This window comes from Protopterus annectens, chromosome 2.part0, assembly GCF_019279795.1.
Source record: "Protopterus annectens isolate FY-2018-M chromosome 2.part0, PAN1.0, whole genome shotgun sequence".
Taxonomy (NCBI): domain Eukaryota; kingdom Metazoa; phylum Chordata; order Ceratodontiformes; family Protopteridae; genus Protopterus; species Protopterus annectens.
Window position 1 is genome coordinate 1,613,604,233 of NC_056728.1, and position 12,658 is coordinate 1,613,616,890.

The following is a 12,658-nucleotide window of genomic DNA, read 5'->3' on the forward strand; positions in this document are numbered from 1 at the left end:
CTTTTCCTGTAGTTGGGTGTTTTTTAATAGTTAGATACATTTGTGTGTAGTGAATGTTTGATTAGGATATGGGATATATGGGTGAAAGTGTAAAAATGGGGAAGTGTGGATTATTTATTTTGTTTGGGTAGCTAGTACATAGCGGGCAGTAGGGTTGGCCAAATATGACGATTTGACATTTCGAATTTCATGCTTCAGGACGTTTGGTGTTTTCGCGGTTTGCTATATATGTGTCGACATTTCCATATTCGTGTGAGGTCTCGCGATTTTAATATAGACCCCTTGGAATTATTTTTTTTTTATTTCATTTTCCTTATTAAAATATTTATAAAGATTAAGCTTACATTAAATTAGGGCACTTCACATCTGAATCCATTTCCCAAATAAGGGTACTAAAACAGGGTTGATCCCTTGCTCTTTTTATTTGCTATAGCCATTGAAGTTCTACCAGTTTTAATTTGAAATAACGCAAATATTAAAGGTATAGAAATTTTGGAAAATTATGCTGTTTGCCGATGATATGCCGCTAACACTTTCCAACTCAAAATCAGTTTGAGAAGGCTTTGATTTTATCATAAACCTATTTCAGTCATACTCAGGTGTACACTTTTATATTCGTAAATCCAACTTTATATTGCTAAACAAAAAAGGAAATTCCAAACACAAAACTATATCATAGATAAACAAGTTACTTCCTTCGAGTATTTTAGTAACTGTAATGAATACTATAGAAGAAATAAGAACAAATTATAAAAACATTTTCAGCTTATGTCCAAATAATGCAACAAAACTATAATATCCTTTGGTAGATTGCAGTTAATAAAACTTATTCTCTTTCCTAAACTGTTGTATATATTACAAGCTTTTAACCCTATATCTTCATAAGTCACTTACTAAAGCCGTTAATAAACAATTACTGAAATTTCTTTGGTTTCCAGACAAACGTAGTGTAGTCCTACATAATCGTACTAAAGCTTGGAACTTTGGAGGCATAAACTTTCCTGATGTAGATACCTATGTTAAAGCAACAATTTTTAAAACTGTCCTGTATTGGACTGATCCTAATTGTAACTCAAATTTGGAAGACCGTTCATTTCATCCCTCTTAATACTAATGATGACTTAACAGGAAATAGCAGTATAAATCAAAGTAAATTCTTTTAGAATTATCTTTACAGCAACATGCAATATAATTCTCCGTCCCCATCAACCTTTTGTTTTATGAACCATGTGACATCCCTTCTCTGGACCAGTAATCAAAGAGCATCAGTCCTCACCACTGACACCAGTGTGGAATGTTCACTTAGAACAAAGATAGGTGCACACGGTATTTTCAGATGCAGCTCTTTGCACCAAGCACAATTTTCCTTAAGTACACACTGGGAGCACACTCCAGACCTGGGGCTAGACTTCTTCTCCAGGCCCCAAATAAGACTCCACCTTTCCCTCTGCAGAAATCAGTGCTCTGTGTCCCTGTTCCAAGTAGCTGGCACATTCTTTGAGATTTGATTTTCACACACACACACACACACACACACACACACACACACACACACACACACCTGGGAAAGGCTGGCACAGATTTAGCTGGTATGCCACCTCCACCCCAGACTATAACATAGATTCACTGCCACCAGCCAGCTACTTTAAGGCTCTTACCAGGGCACCCAGTTACTCTTAGTAAAATTAATACTTATAGAAATGTTAGTTTTAACCAATCGGCAAGCCTTTCAGGACCATGATGCTACAGTGCCACTAAATAAATGCAAGTGCTGTCAAAGCTTAAAATACTTTCTACTATTCCTTGGTTACTTACTAAAGCAAGAGCAAGGCAAGATGAAATAGATGAGTGTCTTTGTTACCCATTCCAGTAATAGAGTTCAGTGTGTCTTCTGTCTCATCTCACTAATGTCTAAATGCAACTTCATTGCTAGCTACGGAATATTACATCTGTTCACCTGATTCTGTGGTTCCCACGCTACCCCCCTGACTAGAAGCTGAACTAGGATCTAGCACAGGTATCGCAATACACTCCCAGAACCCTGCTAAGACTTATTCCAGCATCTGGAGACTGTAAAACAATTTCAGTACTTTCATTTTTCCTGTAGACACTAACCAGCCATTCTCTGGCACCCCAGGGTAGCAGTTAGTTCACCACTAAGAACAATAAGAGCAGGGTCCCAAGCCAGACATTGCATCTCTGGCTGTCTTCAGGCCTGTGGGATAAATTTTTTGTGGTCTAAACCAAGTCATTTAATTTCAGGCTGTTTTTCGTAGCTGGTGTGAGCTTAATCCCTTCCCTTCCAGTATCCTATGTTAAAATGTATACATTTCCTCCGTTATAGCAGTACAGTTTGATACAAATGTATATTTCTTGTGTGTTCAGCAGGCCCCACTGTTGATCATTTTTAACACACGCGACTTTACAAATACATTTTTAACACAGGCATTTGTACAAATCAGTTTGATATACACATGACATAAAATTATTTACAAAATTCCAACTAGATATGTTGACATATGTTACACAAACACTGCCCTACTCTCGCTGGCATAGCTGGCACTATCCCACATAATCACAAACCACATCTTAAATTCTTTCAGAAATACCATACTTTGTCTCAAACCAAACTTTCAAGTCTGTTTTGCTTTCATTATATTTAGTAGAATTAAATCTTTCTTTAATAAAGTTTCTACACTTAAGTTTGGCATCTGGGAGGCCAAAGGCTTTACTTGCTGTTATTAATGTTTTAAAGATCAGAAAGTAAAAAAATAAATCTTCAACAGCTTATAAATGATTATGATTTGGGTCCTTAATATTGGTTGCTTTTATAGAATATTAAAACACAAGCTGAACACAAATGTTTTATTTCTTGCACATTTATATCATAAAGAATTCAACTTTTCTATTATATGTTATACAGCAAACCTAAGGTAGAAACCCTTATCTCTAAATTACATACAATTCTGATAAGAGTACAATGCTAATTTAAATGAAAATTTGGGGAAATGTTTAGTGTTGGTTCATAACTCTTTACTTAATCAGAAGCAGAAATCCCAGATATTAAGTTCTATTAAAAATATTTCTTGGTGTCAGCACTGGCATATATTTACTTGGAAAGTTATACACAGATCTTTTAAAACTCTCAATAGAATTGGCAAAATAAATGAAAAAATAGCACAATTAAATGTAGGTGTACCAAGATTTGGAATGCAGATTGAATGCATATATTTTTGAATGTTCTTCTTTGAAACTTTTTTGGGATTCTGTAGATTTCACAAAGGCTTTATGGTTTGATTCTGTTTCTTTAAGTTGGTTTTTAGCTCTATTTTAATATAAATGGTAATCACAAGTTGTATACTGAGAATCTGTACCCGCTCTGGACCATTTTGGCAGTGACAAGAAGCATCACTAAGCACTGGAGATCAGTTACACCACCATCTTTTGAAGAATTTTTGTCTTTCTTAACAGAACTAGCCTTAACTGTGACTAAAGTAAAGGAAAGTAGACTATTTCCTAAGACACTTGTAAGGAATTCTGGGAAAAAATAATATCTCTAATTGATTTATCTCAGCAGAACTGTACCTTCTGAATTTGATTCTCAAAATGTTTGTTTATATAACATGTATTACTACATACTGTACTGAACGTTACTTTCTGAGTACCACAATTTACTTTAGTAATATCTCACAGGCATGTTGTGTATATTGTATATAGTGTTTCCCCTTGGGGAAAAGGCTATTTATTTTCCTTTTCTTTACAAATATGTTGTTGTTATTTACAACTGTATTATATGTACTTATAGTTATATGTTAAAAAAAAAAAAAAAAAACATTTTTGAAGGAAAAAGAATGCTGCAAATCATCACTCAGTTGGGGGTTTTGAAATATAATAGATGTTATTTTTTGTGTTGTTTTAATCTGTATCCTAATTCCAGTCTCTTGTGACAGGATATACCATCTATCACCCTAATGGTGCCTGTCCTCTTTTACTAACAGAATATATTCCGATCAGTTTAAGCATTGGTGTCTGTTTGACCATCTCTCATTTATTTTAAATGCATCTGTGCTAATATGCAATTTAGCTCTAAATTTCTTGTAATACACATAATTTCCTAGATTGTTCGGCTTTGTCAGTAGCATTTCCACTTGGTATTCATGGTCTTTCCCATCCCCCATTTAAAGTCATGTTTTACACTGTCCCATATTTTAAACCTTTACACTTTGTTTTCATGTGGTATATTTTAGGGACAGGATGTATAGATTACGAATCATGTTGCCAGAAAGTAATAATTTTTTTTATGAAAATCTCAAACTTCATTATGTTTATTCATGAAGTTTAGAATCTTATTCCATAACACATTTTTATTTAGGATTTCTATGTATAAGCTATCTTCCTTTCTTTTTAGGACACAAATCCAATCTTCCTATTCAACAAAGAGATGATTTTATGTGACCGTCCACCCACAATACCCAAGACAACTTTCTCTGCTGAAAATGAAATGGAATTAAAAGTTGAAGAATCCCTTATGATGCCTGCTGTATTTCATACTGTAGCCTCTAGGACACAACTTGCAGTGGTAAGAAAAGTTTGTCTGTGCTAAACTGCTTTTTGTATTTTACAGTGATTGTTGTGTTAGCTGCTTAGTATAAATTATGTTTCAAGGTTACTGCTTGAAAGGCAACAAGATTACCATTCAGAATTTCTGAATTTGCTTGATAGGATCTCTGAACTCTAAGATGGCGTAATTTCTGTCATGCCACACATGCAGTACAACTCTGTTTCCCAGGGTAGATATCTTTGCGAAGCTTCTTCTAGCCCAACCTCACTTAGCATCATTTCCACCCTTCCTGTTTAGAACATATATTTAGCAAGAGACCCCTGTCATGCTTCCAGTGGCCACATAAGTTTAGAATGTCCTATATAATAAAATTGACCAGTCATGTCTATGAGTGTAGTTTACAGCAAGCAGGAAGAGAAAGATTTGGAAACATTTCAGTGACACCAATGTTGACCTTTCAGATGCATGTTAAGATGTTGCTTGCATTTACCCATAGGTGCATATATCCTTTTCATTGGTTTGCTGTCTTTTTCCTTCTAAAATCTCTTATGGCAGTGAAAATGTCCTTTTCACTGGTATGCCATTTCCTTCCTTTAAAAGTCTGTTATGTTAGCTGGCATTTCCAGTAGATATTTTTAGGAGGAGAACTTAAGCCTTTTTTCTGGATTTTCCCTTTCTGTTGATGATGAGGCATCTGCAGTTCTTGTGTCAGAAACTGACTGGGATGATTAACCCTACCTTACCTAGCCATAGTTCTCTGTATTGTTTCTACTTTGGGAAGAGCACTTAAGTTTTCGACTACTCTTAATTGACATGAATGTTGTTCTACTTGAGCCATGAAGCATTTAAAGCCATGTGTGGGGTAAGAGCATGTGGAATATTGTGCTAACTCCCTTCACTCCTTGAAACTAATCCTAAATGATGCCTTTCATACTGACTGAAAATATAGAAATAGCCTGTAAGCTCTTGGTAAATCTCCTTTAATGTGGTAGATCTTGATTTCTAGAGAATGTTGGGTTGTATGGGGGTGACTGAAAGCTGATGCCTTTAATTTTTAATGCTGCAAGTACAAATCTGAGAAGGCTACTTTACCTGACTTACCTCCCCAGCAAGCAATGTCGCAGATAAATTTGGCAACTGAGCATTTGTCTACGGTGGTAATTTTTTTTTGTTAAAACCATAACATTTACACTTTTCAAAATATAAAAAATAATTCTCAGGACATTACAGGGGTAATTATTTCATTAGTACATTCAGTGTAGAAATGAACTAAGTCTTTTAAATTTTCCAAAGCAAATAAAAGATCCCACCTTGAAGTGGCTGGTCGCTTCCCATCCCTTAACATTACAGACCCTGGCTAGCCAGTCCATTGCATATTATATGAGGGAAGCACTTAAAATAGGGTGATGTATTATCATAGTAGACAGCGTTAGTGCTTGCTCAGCAATCTGTAGTTATTTGCAGAGATCCCTGATGGGAGCAGATAAGATCCCCTGCAACAGGTTTCTCCTCTTGCAGCTACCAAAAAAATGTTGGCAAGGCACTAGCTATGTCTGTGGGCAGTTCACATCAATGATTAATTCAGTTTTCTTTTTTCCTTTTTCTCTCATGAGAGTGGAGTTGCATGATTATGAAAGCAGAAAGTTGAAATGCATTACTGTGGCCACTATTCATTTTACTTTAATAGCTGTTAAACATCCAGGACATTTGACATGCGAGAGGTAGCTGGGCTTGACTGTTCATGCAAAATAGCAACCACATAGTCAAGGTTAGATGATGTCTCATTCAAGCCTGTAGTGCCTTTTGTGTACTTCCAGCTCACACCTATAGCTCCTTATAGTGTCCAGACCTTTTTTGGCTCTGTCTTTAAGTGATTTACCAACTAGTAATAGGCAGTAATAGAAAGTACAAAGATGTGTCTTGCTGTACAGAAATTAATCAGTTGACATTTATTATTCATATTTTCATATTTATGCATATTTTCATAACTGGGAGTCCTGAGTGTTATTGAAGGATGTGGTGTGATATGCTGTGGTGGGAGAAAAAAATCATTGTCAGTGTCCATCTATACAACACTCAGTCTGAGATACTTTTACTTGTTTACTAATAGTTATGAAAATAAACAGTATTTAGTTATGTACTTAATACCTCAAAAATCAAGTGACTTACCACATTTGCATTGGGCGAAAGCTTAGATGATGTTGAAGAAAAAGGTATTTAATATTTGCACTATTAAGTTGTACATCTCAGGATAAATTCTGTGTTAATTATATTGCTTTTTATACAATTAAGTATATGTTTTTATATTTCTGTAAATATCTGTATAAACATGCACTTAGAAGACTTTCTTGTTGCAATGTAAAATCTTATATCTGGTTAACAATTTTCTAACAATATATGCCAAAGTTGTACAGTTTTCAAGATATGATGATTGTCTTGTTAATCTTCAGGAAAAAAAATATAATTTTGGGTTTCTGTTGATTTATAATTTATTATAGTATTTATGGAAAGACTGAATGTCAATTCAAAATTCCAAGGAATGCAATACAAAACTAATACACAACATGACACCATGTCAGACAGTGCGGTAAAACAACAAAGATATTTTATTGTAATTGCTAATTGCGGACATGACACATTAAAAACAAATAAGTGCTTTTGTTCGGGTTATACCAAACGTCTTCAGCTAAAATTCAGAAATCATCATGTGACCCCTTGTATAACATAGAAATCACATGAAGCTCAGAACCTTAAAGAAACAGTGTAACCAGTCCAGCTTAGACAACCGTTCCAAAGAATAACAAAGTATAAAAAGTATAAACACTTAATCCAACATAAACTGTAAAACAAAAAAATGCATCAAAAATATATATATTTTGAACAGTGCAAAATCTACCGATGGGCAAATAATTCCTATCTGTCAAAGGATTTCATTTTTATTGAAATCATACCCTTTTAAGCCTGGGAGGACAGTCACATGTAGCTAAATCTGCCACATGATGATATAGTGTATGTATATGAGAGTAGCAATTTGGAATACGTTATAATGTATCCAGAACTTTTTTTTTTTTTTTACTTTCACCATAGTCAGATATCTAGGAGCATCTTTTCAAAATGTGGTAATAATCAGGGTGTAAGTTGAGGAGCAGAAGAGCAGCTAAGCTATTTGGGGACCAAAGTGAGACCCTGACTTAACCCCCGGCCTGGAGAGCAGCTTAAGAGCAAGTCCAAACAGGATGTTTTATTTAAAGTTTAATGCATTTTCAGAGTAAATCATTTAACTGTCATGTGATACATAACCAAGCACAGCATTGCTTTAACAATTTAAAAAATGTAGACGAAAATGAGCATGTATTTTCCCGATATTAGTTTAAAACAATTTACCAGTTCAGAATTCAGCACAATTTACATCTGTTTGTAGGTATAGTCCAAATGCCAGTAGCACCATAAAGAAGTTGTACTACAATAGCTTGCCTGTTGTGCTACATACAAAAGTATCATTTTAAGGCATATGTGAGCAGAGAGGGTGGGTATTTAGAAGTGTGCATTCCTGATATTGTGCAGTCCAACAGGGATAATTATGTATTGTGTTATGAGTCATTATGACCCCAAAGGCGACTTACTTGGGCAGGTACTTGAATGATGACTTATTGAGATAGCATGCTGCTAGCCACCCAGTATGAAATTCCCACACTGCTCCATTGCCTTTGTAAAATATAAAGTCAGAGCTGTTAAAGTAAACATAAGCTAAAGCAAACCTTTTCAGTCCTTTTATCACTTCTAAGTATGAAACTACTTAAGCATCCAAAATTAAATGGCAAGAAAAAATAACTACTGTGCCAACATTAAATTCAAGTTCAAGAGTTCACATTTTCAGCTGGTAAAAGCATGCAAGGTATTTTTAACACAGAACCTTCTATGAAGCTAGGATCTGGATTGGACCAGACACTTGGATGCAATTTCTGTGATAAACAGTATTGATAAGCAATGAATGGCATCTGCATCTTATGCATGCATGCATGGAATTCCATGAAAGTCCTTCCTTCCATGTGAAGAAAATTTGTGATATTCCTATTCTGAATTCTAGGTGTCCCCTCCATGTGATGTACCATGATATGTACAAGTACTGTTCACCAAGTCAGAATAAACACTGTACAGTACAAACTGTGTCCAAGAAGTAACCAATGCACATAAAATGTATTTGCTTTGCTCTAATGTGTGTCACTGTAGTGATCTTGTAACCAAACCATTATTAGAAAATTGTTAAGGAAATGGCATTCATTCATTCATTCATTCAGCTAATAGTAATAGGGAGAAGCAGCCTTGATGAATTAAGAACTCAGACTTCTCCCATTAAACAGCATAGCAGTCATTGACAGTCCAATCAGTAGAAATGATCAAGTAATACTTGGTAAAAACAGCTCTGATTAAGAACAGCTCTGATTAAGAACTCATAAAACAGCCAACAAAGTCCCTGTCTTTCCTGTATAGCAACAGCAATGACCAATATTGGCAGCAATGGCAAGAGGTTACCCGGCAATTTTGCCTCTATGCCATTCATTACATATAAGTTATCACTTCTCATTGGAATCTGAACTAATCAGACAGTGTCACTTATACTTAAGCCCCTGACACAGTAAAAGAATGTGAATTGTACATTTTTCTGAAGTAAAGAAATATAGTATAATTCTACTTAGTGTCTTTACGTGAAATTCACCATCTTTTTTCCCAAAAAGGTAATTTGGTTATGTGCAATGCCAAACTGCATTCATGCATTACATTTTAATTTGACCCACTAGTTGCCACCAGTCCTGTCCACAAACAATTGATACCCAGATTCCGGTCTGGGTTTACTTAGGTAAACAGATCCAGAAATAATGATCAAGCAGTGACATTAGGGTTGCCACCTTTTCAAATGGCCAAAGTGGGACATTTTTGGTACAAACATCAGATTTTACAGGCCGACATACCCACGGTCAGTACAAAGGTTAGAACTTGAGTTTTTTGCCTAAATAAAAGCTTATTTTTGTAGCATTTTAGTTGCTTATTCTATTTCTTAACATTTATGTATTTTAGATACAGAATAACTGTTTTATGCAACTATTACATAAAATATAGGAAATAATTTTGTCCTAAAATCTCAGGACATTTGCCATTTTTACAATTTTTTGTCAGGACACAACTGCCCAAAGAGGGACTGTCCCTTGCAAAGTGGGACAGGTGGTAACCCTAAATGACATTTAAAATATTAGTACTATGTTAACTTGAGTCTTTGACAGGATAAGATAATGTGAATTAATGTACATTTTTCTGTAAAAACTAAATGTCTGCATTATAATTTTTTAATTTGTTTCTAATCATTGTCATTGTATATTAAGTGCAACTCTTCACCACCTGCTTCTCCAAAAAGGTAATTGTGTATCAAAGCCATTAATCTAATTTTGCATTACATTTTAACTTGACACATCATCTAGTCTAGCCAGTCCATTGTACCTCTTAGCTGTCCAGATTTTTACTCCATTGTTCATCAGTTTATCAAAAAATCTGTGGTTTTGGGGCAAAACAGTGGTAATTGAAGTCATTGTACAGTGACCGAGATGTCTTATCCTTCAGAAAGTACATGTCCCACCACCATTATAGATCAAAGTCCCTAAGTAATGACAGACATTTGAGTTTCAGACTTTTTAGCCTTCGTAAAATGCATGCTAACGCAAAACATGTTATTCTGGCAGCTTTGTAAGTTTATAAAAGCAATATTTAATATCTGTCCCTGTTATTGGGCAATAGCTCCCCTATTATTTTAGGCTTTGTCCAGATTTCTTGCACCAAATTTGGGAGGTATGTAGAAAATACTTTGGTTTTCAAACAGAGTTTGTTACACATACACACCTGTCCATCTGTCTCTGCTTATGCGCATGTACGCCCCCCCCCCCACACACACACACACACACACTGTAGCCAGCCAAAGACACATCTGAAAAGTCATTTTACAATTCACTTCCACACACACTCTGTATCAGTAAGCTATATTATGTACTTCAGACTAAGTTTGTTTACTTTTTCTGCCCTTACTATGGCCACTGCAAAGTGAAAGTAAGCAAGCCCTCCATCTCTTCTGACCAGGCAATCCCCCAGCAGGTACAAAAAAGTTGTTGCCTGGATTTGAGTTTTGAATTCAATTTTAAGATGAACAAACTCAGTGAAGCCAAGCCTTTTCATTTTTTTTCCTAGTTAAATACCTACATACACAGCAAGTGATTTTTAACAAAAAATAAAAGCCAAAACAAATGAATCTCTCAGCTTGCTCTGGACAAAAAAAAGATAAACCTCTGCAATTGCCTTGTGTACTGCCCCCTCTACCTTTGCATCCTATCACAGTTCCTTGCAGTGGTGCCCACACAAGGTGATGCAAGAAGGAGCAGGGTCCTGCTGGAGTGTCTCAGATGTTCATGTAAGGCATATGTTTTTGCAGTTTATTATGTTTCCCTTAAAGGGGAAAAAATGATATTTTTACAAAAAAAAAAAAACTTTTTTCTTTAGTGCAAATTGCTCCCTCAACAAGACAGTGGCCAGGAGTCCCTTTCACCCCATCCTTTATACGCTACTGGTGAGGAGGCAGACTTTTATTAAAGCAAAGGGACAGTGCTTGGTCTTACTGTTTAGTGTACTTTTCCAGAGAAGAGATTGAATTTGCATGTGAACAGTAAACTGAAAGAAAGTTGGTGTGACAAGTAGTTCTATCAATTTGATCACAGACCGGTTTTAGATGTGTACACAAATGGTGATTGTCATTGAGTTAAGGGCAAACTCCATATGAAGCAAAGGATAATTATATGATCACTGTTAGACAGTCATTGGTGTAATTTGTCACTGAGAATTGTTTTGTATCTGAGAGCAACAAGTTAAAAAAAAAAGTTGTGGCTGTTATTTTTTTTTGTACTTTCTTCGTAGTTAACTAGCATATGTGAACATAAACACAGAAACTGTTTTTGGGGGAGAATTGTAAGAAGCAGCAGGAAAGGCTTGGATATTGCTTGTATCAAGAAATCTGGGCTAGTGACAGAGGGGAATTGAGGTACCCAGGTACAGATTTTTAAGGAATGGGCAGGGAAATCTGAGAGGGGTTTTATAAGAGGAGTGGTGATCCACTTAATGGAGGGAAGCAGATGTGAGGTCATAGTGGAGGGGGAATATCAATGCCTGTAAGGAACAAGAAAGGAGTCATGGTCAGACTAATTACCCTTGTGCTTAAATCATAGGAAAGGGTTAAATGCTAGTGACTTTTTCAGTGTATCAGCCTCCTGTCACAAACTTGATTAGGGTGAACAAAGACTGAAGAAATTCAAAAACTTTGAAGAATCAGAGATGCCAGTCAAGTAATTTTTTTATACTTTATAAAGGAAAAGAAAGCAAAGTGAGGGTGCATTGCTTGGCATGCAGTAGGGCAGACTGTAGGGATATCAGTGCTCAGACACAAGTGTAGAGATGGAGGAGGTTGCGAGGGAATTGGTCTTTTTACAGGAAAGATAAAGCAAAGGGACTAGATGGGGTGCTAGAAGGTTAATCAGAAATTTGGACATTGTTAGCTGATCCCCTAACTAAGGTTTTCAGTAGTTGACTGGCATTTATATAAGCATCTTAAGGCAGTATGACAACCATTGTTTCTGCCCCAACGCACACTTTTTTTCTCCCTCCACTTTCCTTCTTATTGCCAGACCTTCCTATACTACCAGCTTGTTTTTCTTTGCCCCCATACCTAATCCTAGGGGCTTGGCATGTCTGAATATCCATCGGGGGGATCTTCTTTTGCTTTATGTCCCACCCCCCCCCCTCATTGCAGGCTCAGTGGTATGCTCAGGGGCAGACGTGCAGTGTGTCACCCTACCACCACAGCAGCTCAGCCATGTCTCTGCCTCAAATCCCTCTTGTGTATTTCTACCAGCGTACCATTTACAGCAAATGGTTACTAGGCCTGCCCACCCACCATGGCATGGTAATGCCCATCCATCCCTGACGGTTATAGCCTGAGCTGCTAATTGAACCCAGGCTGCCTGGGTCATAGTCAGGGCTTTATCCCTCTACACCACCAGAGTGGCA

General features: G+C 36.2%; 1 protein-coding gene across 1 annotated transcript in view; it reads left to right on the forward strand.

The window, feature by feature from the left end:
* The window catches only part of RB1CC1 (RB1 inducible coiled-coil 1), a gene marked incomplete in the record, with an annotated part of 2,392,675 nt that overhangs the window by 783,454 nt on the left and 1,596,563 nt on the right, over positions 1-12,658 (forward strand). Inside the window, 1 exon segment of the mRNA XM_044061705.1 lies at positions 4,409-4,579. Within this exon segment, the coding sequence (XP_043917640.1) occupies positions 4,409-4,579 (171 nt within the window).